The sequence below is a fragment of the Gouania willdenowi genome, chromosome 12, assembly GCF_900634775.1.
Source record: "Gouania willdenowi chromosome 12, fGouWil2.1, whole genome shotgun sequence".
Taxonomy (NCBI): Eukaryota; Metazoa; Chordata; class Actinopteri; order Blenniiformes; family Gobiesocidae; genus Gouania; species Gouania willdenowi.
The window spans coordinates 18,782,866-18,799,537 of NC_041055.1; the positions used below are offsets into that span (position 1 = coordinate 18,782,866).

At 36.7% G+C, this 16,672-nt stretch overlaps 1 protein-coding gene across 1 annotated transcript; it reads left to right on the top strand.

The window, feature by feature from the left end:
• The first annotated feature begins 371 nt into the window (after window positions 1–371).
• On the top strand, window positions 372–16,280 carry rcl1 (RNA terminal phosphate cyclase-like 1). Its single transcript, XM_028463502.1, has 9 exons — window positions 372–626; window positions 1,066–1,137; window positions 3,758–3,933; window positions 4,819–4,893; window positions 4,991–5,115; window positions 7,436–7,561; window positions 7,655–7,811; window positions 13,950–14,053; window positions 16,111–16,280. Exons 1-9 carry the CDS (start codon window positions 497–499, stop codon window positions 16,262–16,264), a joined length of 1,119 nt encoding a protein of 372 aa, XP_028319303.1. The 5' UTR covers window positions 372–496; the 3' UTR covers window positions 16,265–16,280.
• The last annotated feature ends 392 nt before the right edge of the window (window positions 16,281–16,672 follow it).

Sequence of the window (16,672 nt, forward strand, 5' to 3'; positions counted from 1 at the left end):
CTGTAATGTAGGGTGGCAAAATTGTTTTAATAGTTCCCCTGTTGAATCAAAATCATTGGTTTTTTTGGTATTAAAAATGTACAATATTTGCAGTAAGTCAAATGTTTTTACATTTCACAATAATTTTTTATTTTTTTTTTTTGTTACTTAACCGATGAAAAATGATTAATTTGCCATAACAACTGAATTACATATCTATCAACCAGCCACACTTGATTTTTTTAATTTTTTTTATTGGTGTGCGAGATTTATTTGTTATTTGTTTACATGTAATTTGGTCTGTAACTTTAAGGAGCCCAGTTTAACCACACCCAGTGAACTAACCACGCCTACTGTTTTATTTATTTATTTTTTTAACAATGATTATAGCGTCATCTAGCGTCACTACAGCGCAAGGCGCAGGTGAAGAGTCCTCTGCTAACCACTCCTACCTCTGAATGTCTTCCTTGGCAAACACACGTGGATCTCACAGACGCTAGAAGCTAACAACAACAACATGGCCAGTGAAGGACTCTCTTACGACGGCTGCAATTTCTTCAGACAGCGGCTGGTCCTGTCCACACTGAGCGGGAAACGGGTTAAAATAAAGAACATTAGGTCCAAGGAGGACGACCCGGGACTGCGAGGTGAGCCGCAGCATCGTGTGTCGTAGCCGTTAGCATGGCGGCTAACAGGCGGCTAGCTGTTACGCAGTTGGCAGTGTGTGTTAAATCGCTGTGATGCTGCCGTAGTGAAGCAGCGCAGCAGTTTCCAAAGACCACTGTTATCTGACTATAAAAAACAAAACAAAAAGTAGGACACATTTATGTTAAGTTTGAAAGTTGCCTCAAAGTTATTCTGGCACTTGTTTAGGTTACATTGTTTACATCTACATGATACAAGTTTTATCCTAAAATTGCACAACATATGCACACATGACCCATTATTTATTTTGAACCTGGCAAAAAAAATATCACCACACGTTAACTATTTGTAACTTTTTGTATCTTTTATTTTATTTTTAAATAGGTTTAAAAAAAATTAAAAATTACATACTCGCATCTCGAATTTTCTTGTTTTCTGCAGAATTTGAGGCCAGCTTCATCAGACTTCTGGACAAAGTGACTAATGGCTCCAGAATAGAAATAAACCAAACTGGTAAGTGGTATTGTTATATAAAGTAGTTTTTTTTTTTTCTTCTTCTTCTTCTTGAAAATTGATTGCTAGCCACAATTTATTCAGACAACGTATTTTCAGGAAATGTGCTTTCCTGACATGTTTTGACTGCTAACAGTCCGTCTTCCTCAGAGGCATGTAGTGATTCAGAATCAGAATGCCTTTATTGTCATTATACAATTGTACAATGAAATTATGTGGCTGCACACAGCTAAAAAGGATGAACAACAGAAGAAGAATATAAAAAAAAGTAACTCTAGTTAAAGGGGACATATCATGCTAAATCCACTTTTTTAGCCCTTAAATGCATTTTGTTGTATATTTAGAGTGCTTAGAAGTACAGAAAAAATCAAATTAGTCTCTTCAGGTGCTCCGTAGATATCTTTATATTCTGTTTTGCTCATATTTTTCAATCTGTTTCGATTTTTCTATTCTGTATTACGTTTTTTGAACTATTACATCACAGTATTTGCAGCGGAACTGCCAAATTAGTACATCAACTCCAGGTCCAACACTTCGAGCAATCCGCCATTTTTATTTCTCGCTTTTATATTGTAGTCCAAGCTCAAGGATGCCGAAGTTACGAGAGGATAAGTCAAAATGTTCGGTTGTTGGATGTAGTAACCCACACGCTTCATTACACCGTCTCCCAGCATCAGAACATTTTCGAAGTGCCTGGTTGAGTTTTATTTTTCACGGAAATGTACCCACATCTGTGGGTAAGGTCATTTTTGTGTGCGCGAAGCACTTCAAGGATGACTGCTTCTGCAACCTCCGCCAGTATAAAGAAGGATTTGCCGAAAGACTTTGTCTGATTGAGGGGTCAATTCCTTCTATCTTTGGAGACGACGAACAGAGCACTTCGGTAAGCTGTAAATAACGCTATAAAGTGTGATGATAAGACGTCCCTATCATTGTTTTGTTAGCATTAGCAGTTGCACCATCTTCAGACTTCATATGTTTGCGCTGTGTGCTCGTTTTAGATCCTTGATGATATGGCCTACGTGATTTAATTTAAGTCTAAAGTTTTCATTAGTCATTTCATTTTACCATTTTTGTCTTTGAAAAGACTGTATTAAACAGCATTTCGTGACGTTAGCTTGGCGCTAGCGTTAGCTCGGTGCTTGTGTTAGCTCACTTGTTAGGGTTCTGCAGGTTCATCATCTTCATTTTCATCTCGCTCCACTGGGTCCGACTCTGGCTGTAACATGTAAGGCTGGATGGACAAGTCTTCTGTTGTTGACATTTTGTAAATAACCTCTGAATAAAAAGTTTATGCGCCGCTACATAGCCGTATCTCTTCTATCAAACTACAAAAATGGCCGAGCAGGGTGGAGTTGAACCGAGTGTCACCTGAAGAGGGGGCGGGATATGGAGTGTCTCATTTGCATTTAAAGAGACCGCACCAAAACGAGTTGCTCTCAGAAGCACATCAGAAAAGGGGTAGAAAAGGGGCCTGTGGAGCTATAATAATGAGGAATTCAGACCCAAGCATTGCAGTTCCGCTTTATATAGACCACAACTGTATGATTTATATGTAAAAAGGAAGGATTTAAAACCATGATATGTCCCCTTTAAGGTAAGATGGGCTATGTATGGTAGGAGTTATTTACAGGCACCATTATAGTAAATTATGAATAGATATGGCAGAAATATAAGATATAGATATTGCACAATGACAAAAATATAAATATTGCACAGTGTAAAATATAAACTATTACAGAAGAATAAGAAGATATTGCACAGAGTTCTGTCAAGGGAAAAGCATCAAAACGTCTACTGATCGCTTTCGTACAACTTTAAAATACTATGAGTTGGGACAACTTCTAAACAAATATTAGTATGTTAAAAAGAAAAATTCATAAATCCGCACAAACCTTTAAACCCAAGCAAAGGTGGTAAATACTCAATTTTTCAATATATTACATAATTAGGATTTCAAATGGTGAAGTTAATTTGTTTTTTGTTACCAAAATCAAACAAATGGTCCACATTTGATGTAGTGTGTAAATAAGTCCTATAATTGTCCTTTACTTGTTTCCATAACCACTTCCTGAGTGACAACATTAAACATGTTTTTACTCGTCACCATCATTCTGTTATTGACAACCTTTTTTTAATTTAATTTAATTTTACAAAAAAATAATTCCTGTTCAAAACATATTATGATAAAAGTCAAGAACATCAAAATTAAACACATGGAAAAATTATTACAGTTATTCAACGACGTTTCTTTCAAGTTACCAAATGATGTTCCTTACTCCAGTATAACAAATTAAGTTATTCAGATAATACAAACATGTAGGGTTTTCTTAATCCTTTCATTGATTTCACAGCCAAGGGTTGCGCTGTTGATACCAAAGCTATATCATTAAAAAAAAGGTTTATTTTTTTTATTCAGTGTACATGAAGATATTTATTTTTTGATGTTCACTTCAGGAGCATTCTTAAATGTAATATTTATAAATAAAAAAATATATAAAATCCTAGTGCCTCTTGATTTTTACTAACACTGCCTGTTGATTTCTCTTTTTGTGTTTCACACATTTATTCTGCCATGCTGGCATCACGCTCACTGTCTTTTTCTTCCCGTCTCTTCCAGGTACTGTGCTGTTCTACCAGCCTGGCCTGTTGTATGGAGGCTCTGTTGAACACGAGTGCAATCCTCAGCGCTCCATCGGATACTATCTGGAGGCTCTGCTCATGCTGGGTGCTTTCATGAAGACCCCTCTGAAGGCCACACTGAGGGGTGTCACCAATGATCGCACAGACCCAACTGTGAGAATTAGTTAGCATAGTCGCCTTTCTTTGCCTTAAACTCATTAGCAGCTAGACACAATATGCACCTGGGTTGGGGTCAATTATAATAGTAATCGCATAGTTGATAATTAATTACAGTTATGATTTAATTATCGTTGTAATTTTAAAAATATGTTGCTGTCGTAATTGTAATTAAGTCGTAATTGAGTTTAGATAATTTACTTTGTAATTGTATTTGCCATAAAAATTCTAATCAGTAAGTCAGTTTTAATTTAATGAAAACTGGGGAACAATGTTACATTTTTACACACATGTAGTTAGCAGTTATTAATTATGTTTCATATCAAGCTTTCCCACATTTTACCATTTAAAAAAAAAAATAATAATAATAAAAAATTAAATCTAGCATATACAGACAAAAAAGGCTCAGATGCCCACACCAAAAATATTAAAACCTATATTTTCCTAGATTAGGAAGCCTAACAAGGTAACCAATCGATAGGAAAGAAATTGAATAATAGATTTTTTTGTGTGTGTATTTTAGAGCTGATTTAGGACCTGTTATCGTAAGAGATGCTAGCACAAGAGGAAGGTTCACTTTTATTAGGTTATTTATTTCAGACTCGGTAATTCTGATTAATTGTAATTTAACTTTAATAATTGAGAACATAATTTGAATCGACTTTGAGGATATAAAAAAAAACAATTGTAATTGAAATATAAATCTGGTCACTGTAATCATAATTGAGTTGTAATTGTAGCTGAAAAATGTAATTGACCCAAACCCTTATATTCACACTGTGTGTGATATTTGGAGATGCATAAATGCACTAATGATATAGCTGTGTCGTTGATTGTTTTTCAAGAATTGTGTCACTTCTGACCCCATCCTGTCTGCTGCAGGTTGACCTGTTAAAGTCCACCGCCCTCCCTCTGATGAAGAAGTTTGGCATTGATGGAGAAGGCTTTGAACTGAAGGTGACGACAACAGAATATAATGTCAACAATTTTTACTCTAGGGTTCATGCAGCAAAGGTGAGTTTGTTTTAACAGTGTCTCTGTGCTGCTTCCTCAGGTGGTGAAGAGAGGAATGGCACCTGGTGGAGGGGGGGAGGTAGTGTTTACATGCCCCGTTCGCAGGACCATCAGACCCATCCAGCTTACAGATCCTGGCAAGATCAAAAGGATCAGAGGAGTGGCGTATCCTTCCCATCACATGATTTGTTTTTTGTGGTTTGAAATGAATGGAGTAGAGACTTAAATTTAGACAAATCTGCTTTAAGCACATCAGTATTAGCCATAAACAATAACATCTGTTCACAGTTTATCAATAGAAAAAGATTGGAAAAAAGAAACAAGTGAATCAGTTTTATGCTCCATAGAAACTTGATACATTTTTTTTGCCAAATGCAACTCAGAAATGAGAACGTTGGATAAATCTCAATATTTAAAGGGCTTATGTCATGTAACTTTTGGAGCTTTTAACCTTGTTAGAATGTTAATTCCTTGTCAAAAATAATACCCCCAAATTATTATTGGGCTTCCTTCCTGCATCTCTGCAATCCTCACTAATCCTGTTCGCTGAGCTGCTGCTCTGCCCTCTTTTGAAAAATGAGCGGGAAGACTTTTGTGACATCACAAAAGTCTGAACCGCCCCCTCCAGGAAGTGCCTGCCGCCCATACCTCTTGATCCTTCTCAATCTCAAACAGGCTACAGTCCAGACCATTTATGAAGCAAACAGAGTTGTGTGTAAACTTAAGGCCAAATCAATGGAGTTGAATGTTCAGCACCTTGGTAAAGACAGTAACTTAACTTAAGTTACTTTCACTGATGCATCTTTTGCTAACCTGTCAGATGGGGGTACTCAGAATGGGCACCTTCTTGTTTTAATGGGTGACAATGGGCACTTCTCTCCAATATCATGGCAGTCAAAGAGAAGAGAGTTGTCAGAAGTAGACTTGCAGGAAAAACACTAGCAATGTCTGAGGGAATTGACAATGCCATTTTTCTTTCAACATTGTTTTCTGAACTTAGTGCAGGTTATACGGATCACAGTGTGCCAATAATCTGTGTCACTGATAACTTTTCTCTTGTTGATGCACTTAAGTCCACCAAGTTTGTGACTGAAAATAGACTGCGCTTAGAAATCAGTTCTATCAAGGAACTGATCCAAACCAAAAAGGTTCAACAGGTGGTGTGGTCAGAGACCACAAAACAACTTGCAGGCTGCTTAACTAAAAAGGGAGCCTCCTCAGCTATGCTGCTTAAGGCGCTCTATGAAGGACGGTCGGACACTTGAATGTGCTCTTTTGACAAACATTTATTTTCATTAATGTTATAGTTAATATGCCCATTTTGTTAGGGTAAAAAAATAAAATAATTAATAAATACTTTTTTTTTAATATTTTATAAAGAGTGAGTTTGTTAGCTCTTGGTTTTATGTTCACCTTCCAGGCGCTACAGCTAGGGGGCTCTAGCGCTCCTTTTATTGGGCACATGTTGTACACATCCGTGTTGACTGGGAGTGGTTCTGTTGTAACTTGTACCTGGATGTGGTGGTTATGGATTTTTGTGGAAAATAAAAAAACCTATCGTGGAGTTTATCTTTGACTAGCAATCAGTGTCATAGAAGATCTGTGGATAAAGTTGTTCTGTTGTGGATGAGACCATCGATACCAAGGATTGTAGAGTTTGAAGCATTGTAGGTTCATGATAACTTCTGATACTGTCAAATATTCTGGTCCCTAGTGGTGAAATAACTGATGCATCCTTGTCTCCATTTATTTTTGTTTAATCATTATGAACTGGAATGATGTCATCAGGATCATTTAAATTAGGTTAATTTAAATTAAGTTGTTCAAAACTTAAACAAAAAACCTGCTCAGATTCAGCAAACTACTGATCCCTGAGGGGGAATTGGGTGACATTAAAACTGCTCTCATACGTCTTTATATGACACATAAATAACTAAAAAGGAGCAGTTAGAATAATCCATGTCACTACAACTTATATCTACCTTTTAGTTGTATCTTACTTTTTTGACATAAATTTTTGTTTAATTATGAGTTTTTTATTTATTAGTATTTATTTTGTTTCCTCACAGGAGTTAAAAACTAATATTTTCTGATAAAAAATTATTTTTTCTTAAAAAAAAAACAGAATTTAAAAAAATTTAAGTGGAAAACACGGAAATTTGGGAAAAAATAAAACAAATTTTGTAGGGCCCGAGAGATGGGTGAAAAATAGCATGATATAGAACCTTTAATCGTTTTCACAGTTTTACCCATTCTAAACAAGCTAATTGGTGTTGTGAAAAGTCGCTCATTATCAGATGTGTCAAAATTCAAAATAATTTTTAAGAATCTTTAGCACTCTGCAGTGTTGTTCTTTTAGTTTTGATTTTGTATTGATAGATGTTATTTATTTATTTGGATTAATGTTGATTTCATTCAGTTGACTATTTTGGTTCACAGACCTAGATGTGGACATTAAGCCCCGCCCTTAACTCTCTAAACTCAGATATTCTGCACGTGTTTCTCCTCAAATGGCAAACCGGATCGTAGATTCGGCGCGAGGAATCCTCAATCAGTTTTTACCAGATATTTACATCTACACAGACCACATGAAAGGAGCCAACTCTGGAAAGTGAGGACATCCTCACACAGATGCAAATTTTTAAACCATAAGTGCCTACTGGCTGTTGTTCTTCCACTAATGATTTGCCTCGGATGGTGACAGGTCTCCAGGTTTTGGTCTGACGCTGGTTGCAGAGACGTTGAACGGCTGCTTCCTCAGTGCAGAGATGACCTCCACGCCGCAGGGGCAGGGAGACCCCGTGTTACCAGAGGACCTCGGCAGGAACTGTGCTAAGCTGCTTTTGGAGGAGGTGCATCGAGTAAGTCACAAACTGCCCTATGGCGGTTTTAGGTTAAATACTAGATGCAAAGTATGGTTAGTTGCCTTCACCAAGAAAGTCATATTTTCACTGGCCTTTATTTATGTTTGTCTGTTAGCAGGGTTACGTAAGAAGAACTTAACAGATTACCAACATTTTCACTAAAGCTAGACCTAAGGCCATGGAAGATCCCATTACATTTAGGAGGGAATTCAGATCAGTATACTGATTCTGGATAATTAAAAAAAAATCCCTATGACTACCGGTAATCATTGGCGAAATTTGAAAATCCACATTTTGGTTCGTAATTGACTGATACTTATTAAATTTGACTGTTATATCATGTTGGTTCCACAATTACCCAACCGAGTTTTGTTCGGATCAAATCTGAATTGCGCATTTTATTGTGATTTAAAAAAAAAAAAAAAAAAAAAAAATGGGGTGCCCATACATTTAGACCTACAGTATTGTTATTAATGGTCATGGTACCATGATCAGGATCTGTAGTCCAGATAAATGCTGATATCTGACAAAAAGGATATTTGGTGCTTGGTGGAGGTTTGTGCTCTCTGACTGCTCTTAATTTGATTTCTTTCTTTTTTTTGGGTCTTGGGTAAAATATTTCTAGATGTTGGATGTAGGAAACTCCTCTGAATAAATGTATGAATGTACAAGTTAGTGTTATGATGTTCAGAGCTTCTCAGTTTGCAGCTTTGGATGGTAATGACTGCAGAGAGCCGTAGGGGTGAGAGTGATGTTACATTTGTTCTACACACCTAGCTGTGAAATTTGGCTTTTTAATGTATTTTAAACGGGTCCAGCTTAAATTGGATAATAGGGCAATTCAAAAAGAAAAACAAGAACAACCATTTGTTTATGTTGGAGTCAAGCTACCATTATCGTCAGCCATTTCCCAATTTATCTCTAGAGCAACTGTCACTGGAGGTGCCTCTTTCTTCCTGTTTTCTTTGCACTACATAACACTCAGACTTTAGCCACTGAGGCACTGTGTACTAATCAAACACACCCACAGCTACCATTTATTTGTTTTCTTAGCTACTGTGTGTAATGCTGAGCTTACACAGAGCACCGACACATTACAAATGTCAAATCTTCTTGATTTGGGAGACATTTGTGAAACTCGCAATGAATCTTCCACAAATTATATAAATGTGACCATATTTGTGGAGTGCGTAGCAGTGTGTCAACATCCATGTCGCCCCATGTTGATCCGTTTTGGCACGCAACAAAGCTTGAAAGCATTCTGAGTCTATCCTCACTTGATTTCTCATTGTTTCATGATGCTACAGCTGAACAACACGTCACAGTCCAGAATCAGACAGCAGCCGGCACTCTCCATATATGCAGCTCCTGGTGCTCCTCCTGTTTTCACATTGGGCTGTACCATTTACATGCAAACATTAGGGGCAAACAATCCCATCACAGCAGTCTGATGACCTGATGGAGGAAATGGAGCACTGTGGAGTAATGTGAACTGTCTAAGATGTGATGATGGCCATCTATAAACCTGCTCAGCAACTTTTGCAGTACTCGTGGCACTGTGTACCGTATTGTGACGATACACACTGGCACGTGCCAACGTATGACAGTGACAAAGCCTGACAATTTGCCACTGACTTGTGCCATTTCTTCGTACTGCATCGTACGTGGGGTTAAAATGTGAGGCACTCAGCCCCAAACATTTCTGGCCTTGGTAACGTGCTGGGGCTCTATGGAACTCCATTATAAGGATGTGCTCACAAGGAGCCAGTATTTGGCTGCACCATGTGAGCAGTGCTTGAGAATTAGTTTAGCTGTCAGCTACTGGGTCTGCATTCTTGGGAAATACCTGACATACATGGACGGGACACATTAGAGGCTCCTCAGCTGCCCGGCCTTGTTAGCTCACATTCCCTGCTAATCAACCTCGTCTGCAGATCCGCTGAGAGATGTTTTTGTGATTCCACTGCTGAGTTTAATCAGGAAGTTGGAAGCAGCTGTATTGGTAAAATCATCATGTGATTATTGCTCCGTCATTACACTTTTTGAGTTTTAAGAATATTATAAGTATACAGAATTACAACAAAATGAGATGTTAAAATTAAATTATACTAGTACAGTGCCCGTTGGAAGTATGTATTCATATAGTGGGAGCTTAAGTAGAGTTGTCAATTATGGCCAAATCAGTATGTGTTTGTAGGTTGGATGTACAAAGAGGTGTACATACTCTATAGTGTTATGAAGGGATATATTTGCAAGTGCAAAGTAAAATAGCGTGTGTGATTTCCCTGCTTTAATTCTATGGGACATGCGCATGATGAATTGATAAATAAAGTTTGTACCAATGCTGCGGTTTAGGTAGAATCTGATAAGACAGAAATTCGTACAAATAAAACTATTTATTTAGCATTTCGAAAAGGAATTATTTATTTTCCAAAAAAAAAAACATGATTAAAATATACATTGCAATAAATAACAGTTAACCTAATGTAACTTTACAATAATAAGCTGTTGTAGTTATATGAACAATATTTTTTTTTATCATTGGTCGATTTTTTATTTTATTTTTTTATCGATGGTCGACTTTGATGTTTTTAGCATTTTTTAAAATCAGTACAGTAATCTCTGTGCATGGCTAATCCAGCACGGGTACATCTCAGTACGTAGCAGTCACATACACGCAGACCATGTCACTGGCACTCCCGTGTGTGTGCGCACGCACTCACCTGTCCGTGGGCGCAATCTCACACACGCGCATCTACTTCGACTCGAGACCTTAGCTAGTATAATCATCATGGAGCCGGAAATAGCGAGCTCATTGTTTTAAAATGAACGTTTTGCATCACCAAATTACTCCAAAATAACAGATCCACACACTTGTGGTATTTGGAAGCCGTTGACAAAGTTTCAGGTCAAACTCATTCCGTGTTGGGGAGATATTTGCTCCACACATGCACGCACAGAAATAATTATAGAATAAAACCACTTTTCTAACTCTGGAAACATTAGTTTTGTATCACTCTGGGTCATTTATTTACTCCAACTGTGAAGGGAAAGGTGGAAGTTCAACTTAAAGTTTGAATGGTAATGTTGCGTCAGTTTTTGGCTTTAATCTGAAACCATTCACTCTCTTATTCAAATATGTGATAAGGACCATTAGTTTTCCTCTGTCAGTTTAACCCCATCAGCCATCAAACTACTGTTTAATAATTACCTTATAGCCCAGAGGGGCAACTTTTAACACAGTGACGGTCACAAAAATGTGATTGTTTGATCCAAGGGCCACCATTATCAACGTTCATGTCAGCAATTCTGAACATTGATCTGAACATTGATACAAACTAAAGGGTTTGTGTGGCTTCCTTTTTTTTGTATCTGTTTTTTGTCATTTTGTATTTTTTCTTGTGTATTTTTGTTTTCATTCTGTTTGTTTATTGTACTCATTTTTTGTTTTTGAAATTCCTTTGTGTATATTTTTAGTCATTGTGTGTATTTATGTTGTCACTTTGTATATTTCTCTCTCATGTTCTGTGTTTTTGAGTCATGTTGTGTGTTTCTGTTGTAATTTTTTGTATTTTTCTCTCATTTTGAGTGTATTTGTGGCTACTTCTGTGGATTCTTGGTGTTGTGTGTATTTTAGCGTTTTTGGTGTGTGTTTTTGGAGTAATTTTTAAAAAAAAAATAAGACAAATGGCTGCATGTGCTCCCCGGGCCTCCAGTTGCCCATTACTGCTATTTAGAAATCATATTTTAGGTAAGGGGGAATGTTGAATTTTACACCATTGATGACACAGATCAAAAATGTTACACAAATTCAGCTAATAGAGTTTTTTCGTTTTTTTCTAGCGCTTGCCAAAAAGGGAAGTATTTAGAATAAAGATTTAAATATTTTTTGTACATTATTTATGAATTAAATTTTACAGGTTTGTGCATTAAACCACAAGACTTAAGCTTAATATAGTTAGTTTTACAACTTTTTTTTAATGAACTTAGTAAGTCTGAGCATCACGTGTCATTCAGGCGATGTGACTGTTCAACATTGTTTGTTCCAACATGCCTGAAAAATCAGGAATTTACTGGTGTGTCCACAAGATGCAGCCATTTGACGATCATTTTGTGCATCTGCGTCATTAATGCCAGGGTTACGTCCAGTATGTGTGCAGTGGGTGGAAGGTTGATATCTACTGGGTGAGGTCCAGGCTGGACGAAGAAAAGCCACCTCAACAGATTCTTGCATCTGTCTTGTGTCACAGGAGCCATGTGAGTCTAGTTAGCTGGTCAGGGTATTACTGATTATCTCTGAAAGAGGAATATTGTTGGATGCAACCTCTTCATTTTTTGCAACAGACTGAAGAGCGAAAGATGTTTCCAAACTGGAGGAGTGACGGGTTGTGCCTTTCACTAAACAAGCTTTCTTTCTTTTTTTCTCCTTTTTTTTTTTGGAGCTAAAACTAAAACTACAGAAAGGCAATAGTCTTTTAGAAACTGAGATTTTCTCTACTTGAAGGAAAAATATGGAACTTCTCGGTAAAGTGAGAAAGAAGACCAAGCAATGGGACTGCTTTGCTTTTGAATTGGCCTGGATTCACATTCACGGCCACGTGCTGTGGATGCGCGAGTGTGTTTGTTTTCTGGTTAATGAGTACAGTCGTCTTGTAGTAAACCAAAAGCTTCACCATGGACATTTTGTTTTCTGGAGCAGCATCAACACTGGACAGTGGCAGATGTGAGTGCAGAGATATTCTCTTGTGTTGGATTAGCCAAAGGTTTTATTGATGTGCCAGAGTTAGATTTTTCACTTATTTTTGCTTATAAATGTAATCCAGAAACTAAAAATGAAAAGCCTTTAGTAATGTTTAAGAGAGCGTGACTATTTAGTCTGTTGTCTAAATTTTAAAATGGTTGATATACTTAAAAGATTTAAAACTTTTGTTGAATCACCAAAAGCAGAATTTGAATTTACCTTTTTGTCACTGACTAATTTGGCATAACATGGCATTGTTTATTGTCCCCCGCAACAAAATGTTAAAGGGGGATATAGGTTTGAGTTCCTTGCATCCGAGTTAATGGGGACAGCTTTTATAGAAACCGTTTAAGATAGGATAACCAAATTTGGTGTGTGGCTTCAGGGTATCAATACCTTGATGGAGTTCGAAAATGAGAAGTGCGCAATTATTTTTTTCTGGAGTTATTGCCCTTGTTCCATTTTTCTTTGCTCTGTTCGAGGTGTCTTCAAAGGGGACAGATTTTCTTAGAAACCGTTTAAGATAGTTAGTAAATTTATATTCTGATGTGATAATATTTTCTTATGTATACATCTAAGTTAGATTTAGGACATTTAGGAAAAGGTTGTGAGTTATGACAAACAATCTGGCGGATGTTGATGGCTGTCGTCTTGTTTATTTTTACGACAACGTTTAGTTCATGATTTTTATTGGAGAATTTTTTGATGTAAAATGGTTGGTTAAACTTCATCATTATTTTAATGAGATTAGATTGTAAAAAAAAAAATTGCTCATCTATTGATGCATTTTATTTTGGAGGATTGCTTTTCACTCCAAAGGTTCAAATCTTGCTTTAGCGTCTCCCTGATTCTCTAGCTAACTCTAGTGTTTACTTAGAGAGTTAATGTTTTCTTTCTTGGCTAACACTGTGTTAAACATGATTTTGTGTTGATCAGCAATCATAAAGAAGCAACCTACTGATTGTATTGTAAATACTGGATTTCCAGTGGTAAAAGTTCTCCTTCCAGTAAAAAGTAAAAGTTTATAAAATACTTCTGGGTGGATCTTGAAACATTGTTTGCATTTCTTAGCGAGTAATAACTCTGGTATGTTCTCATTTGGCTGCAGAGGATGTGGAATAGCTGAATAGCTTTAGAGGAAAAATGAGGTGATTTGATAACTGACAGTGATTCGTACACTCTAAGATCCATGTGTGGATTTGTTGTTGAAGAACCAAAACATTTCTGTTTTCCGTCCCTTGGTATTTATTTTGGATCAGGGGCTATCAGTGTTGACCTCAGGTTGTCTACACCCAATCAGACGGCTACTTTCTTTACAAACATCTCACCTCTGTGACGTCATTGGCTGTTTGTGTTGCAAACGCTCACGGCATCTCCTCTCTTACTCTCTCTAGGGCGGCTGTGTGGATTCCACCAATCAGAGCCTGGCGCTGCTCTTAATGACCCTTGGCCAACAGGATGTGTCGAAGGTTCTACTCGGACCCCTCTCGCCGTACACGTAAGTTAAAACGTCACCCAGAACTGAACGTTTACAAACATAACTGTGAGTTCACAACAACTCGCTCGACCCCTAAACCCATTCACCACTCATGTAGCAAAGCTTTCATAGACAGCAGAAAGGATTCCAAAGTTCACCTCCTGCTGGATGAACTGTTGGACAAATAAGCAACTGATGCCATTACGTTCTGAGCAGGAATGCTGAACACTTATTTACTTTGTAAAAAGCTGTTGGTGATTTTTATGGATGATCCAACAGAGTAAAATAATTAGTTAACATCCTGCAGAAAAGATAATCCAGATACAAACTACAATATTTGCGTTTCCTGAAGAAAATGCAAGTAAGGATTCAGGTGCTGGCCCGCGTCGCACTTCATTAGCTTAGCATTAGTTTTCATTGGCATAAATTTGTATTGGCATTAGTATTAGCTATTATTAGCATTGGTTAGCATTAGCATTAACCTAGCATTAGCACTAATCTAGCATGAGTGTCAGTGCCCAATCCTTTCACAGACCAGATCCTTACAACGCATGCGTGAAACACGTCTCCATCTGATCGGCGTATTTTACGACAGTTTGTGTTTTATTTAGAAGGTTGAAACCCTGCTATTTAAAAAGAATTTGAAATTTACGTTTTGAGTGAATTCTGATTTATTTTGGTTTTGGTCTTATTTTCTGTTTGGTTTTTGATTTTCAATGTTGTGTATAGTGTTTTTTTTTTTTTTTAAATTAACAATTAAAAACACCAGAAAAGTCACATATTTCAATGTGTACTATTAGAATATTTAACAAAGGTTGTATGGTCGGTTTATATTCAAATATCACAGCTCTGTCGTAAGGATTGCTAGTGAAAGAAGTGACGTAGTCCACTCGCATGCGTTGAATGGTTCTGAAACTATCAGGTCCGTGAAAGGATTGGGCACTGACAATTAGCACTAACCTAGCATTAGCATCAGCTTAACAGCAGCATTAGCCTAGCAATAGCATTAGCTTAATGTTAGCATTAACCTAATGTTAGCATTAGCACTAAACTAGCATTTGCTGAGAATTAGAATTAAGGTTGAAAAATGTTGAAATGGGTTGAAGGTATTAGCTGAACATGTTAAAGGTGGAATGGTCAAAATAGGTTGAAGAATAGCTGGGAATGAAGGGGTTGAAATTTCCAAAAGAAAAAAATTATTAAGTTTAAAAGTTACAAACTATAAAAGTACAAGCATAAATCTTACGAATGTATTGATAGCTTATTTGTCAAAATTGAACTGTTTTTTGGATTCAGCTCACAACAGGTGAATGTGTAATGCAATGTTGTGCCATGTTCATGTTTTGAATAATGTCAAAGTTTGATGTTCTTCATTAGCTGGAGTGAGCAGCCAAGCCTGAACTGTCCATTTTCAGTTATCATGGTACCGGTGCTGTGTCCCTGTTAAGTACAGTACTATGATAACTGAAGATTGGCAGTGCCATCACTATGCACTCTCGCTCACTGGCAGGTAAACAATGTCGGGAATATTTTACCAGTGTTTTGGTGGGTGGTTATTGGTTAGCTTTGAATCCATACATTTAATGTAAAAACTACTGTTAGTGTTAGCAGTAAGTTTCATCCATCCCCTTCTACTGGTTAATATTGTTTTGATCAAAAATAATGTGGTAACTGTTTTTCTTGAACTGGAAAAAAATGTCAGTCATAAATCAGTGACTTATTTACCGTAAGTTGCTTTTTTAAATAAATGTTTAAAGATTTCATTTGAAGTCATATTATGCAGTTTTGACAATGTAAAAAATATAAATACTAAATATTTTTTTATACATAATACATATTATTTAAAAGCCCACAGTGCAAAACAATATAAAACAGAATAATGTAGAAAAGAAAAAATGTTCAATCAATGTTACAAATGACATCAATGTTTGTAATTTGAGGATATTTATCCCAAATAGGAATAATTACGTGCCTGATAATTTCTAGGATTAGGAGAGTATTTTACATATTTGGATATAATATGTTTTAATCTGTAATTTAGAATCAAACTTTGTTTCTTGCCTTCCTTTTTTCTGCAGGATCGAGTTCCTCAGGCACATTAGAGATTTTTTTCAAATCATGTTCAAGATCGAGGTGCAGAAGCCTTTAGAAGACGAGAGGAAAGGAGGAGACAAAGTCCTGCTGACCGGCGTTGGTGTCGGCTACAGCAATATTAACAAGACTCTGAAATAAATATTTTTATACTGACTAATGTGTACTGGTATATTCCTACCTAAACAATGCACAATACAATCTTTCATATTGGTTTTAAATGAAATTACAATGGGCTTGAATGTTTTGTGTTGAATGAGTTGTGAGATTATGTGATGAGACATAATTTTACATTAGTCAGTGAGGGAGTCATAATATTAGAAACATATGAATTACTTAATGATTAGATCAGTAACAAGTCATTAGAGAAGAAAGTAACTGGGCTTAAAGGGCCTATGTTACCAATCTATATTAGATTAATCTCTATTAATAATATTTCCTAAGCGGAGCTGTCAGATATGCACCAATCATGATCTTCTATCAATGGGCAGGTCATTTTCTAAGATAACTGATTGGTCAGGAGGCGGGGCTTTAGCACTCGCTAAAATT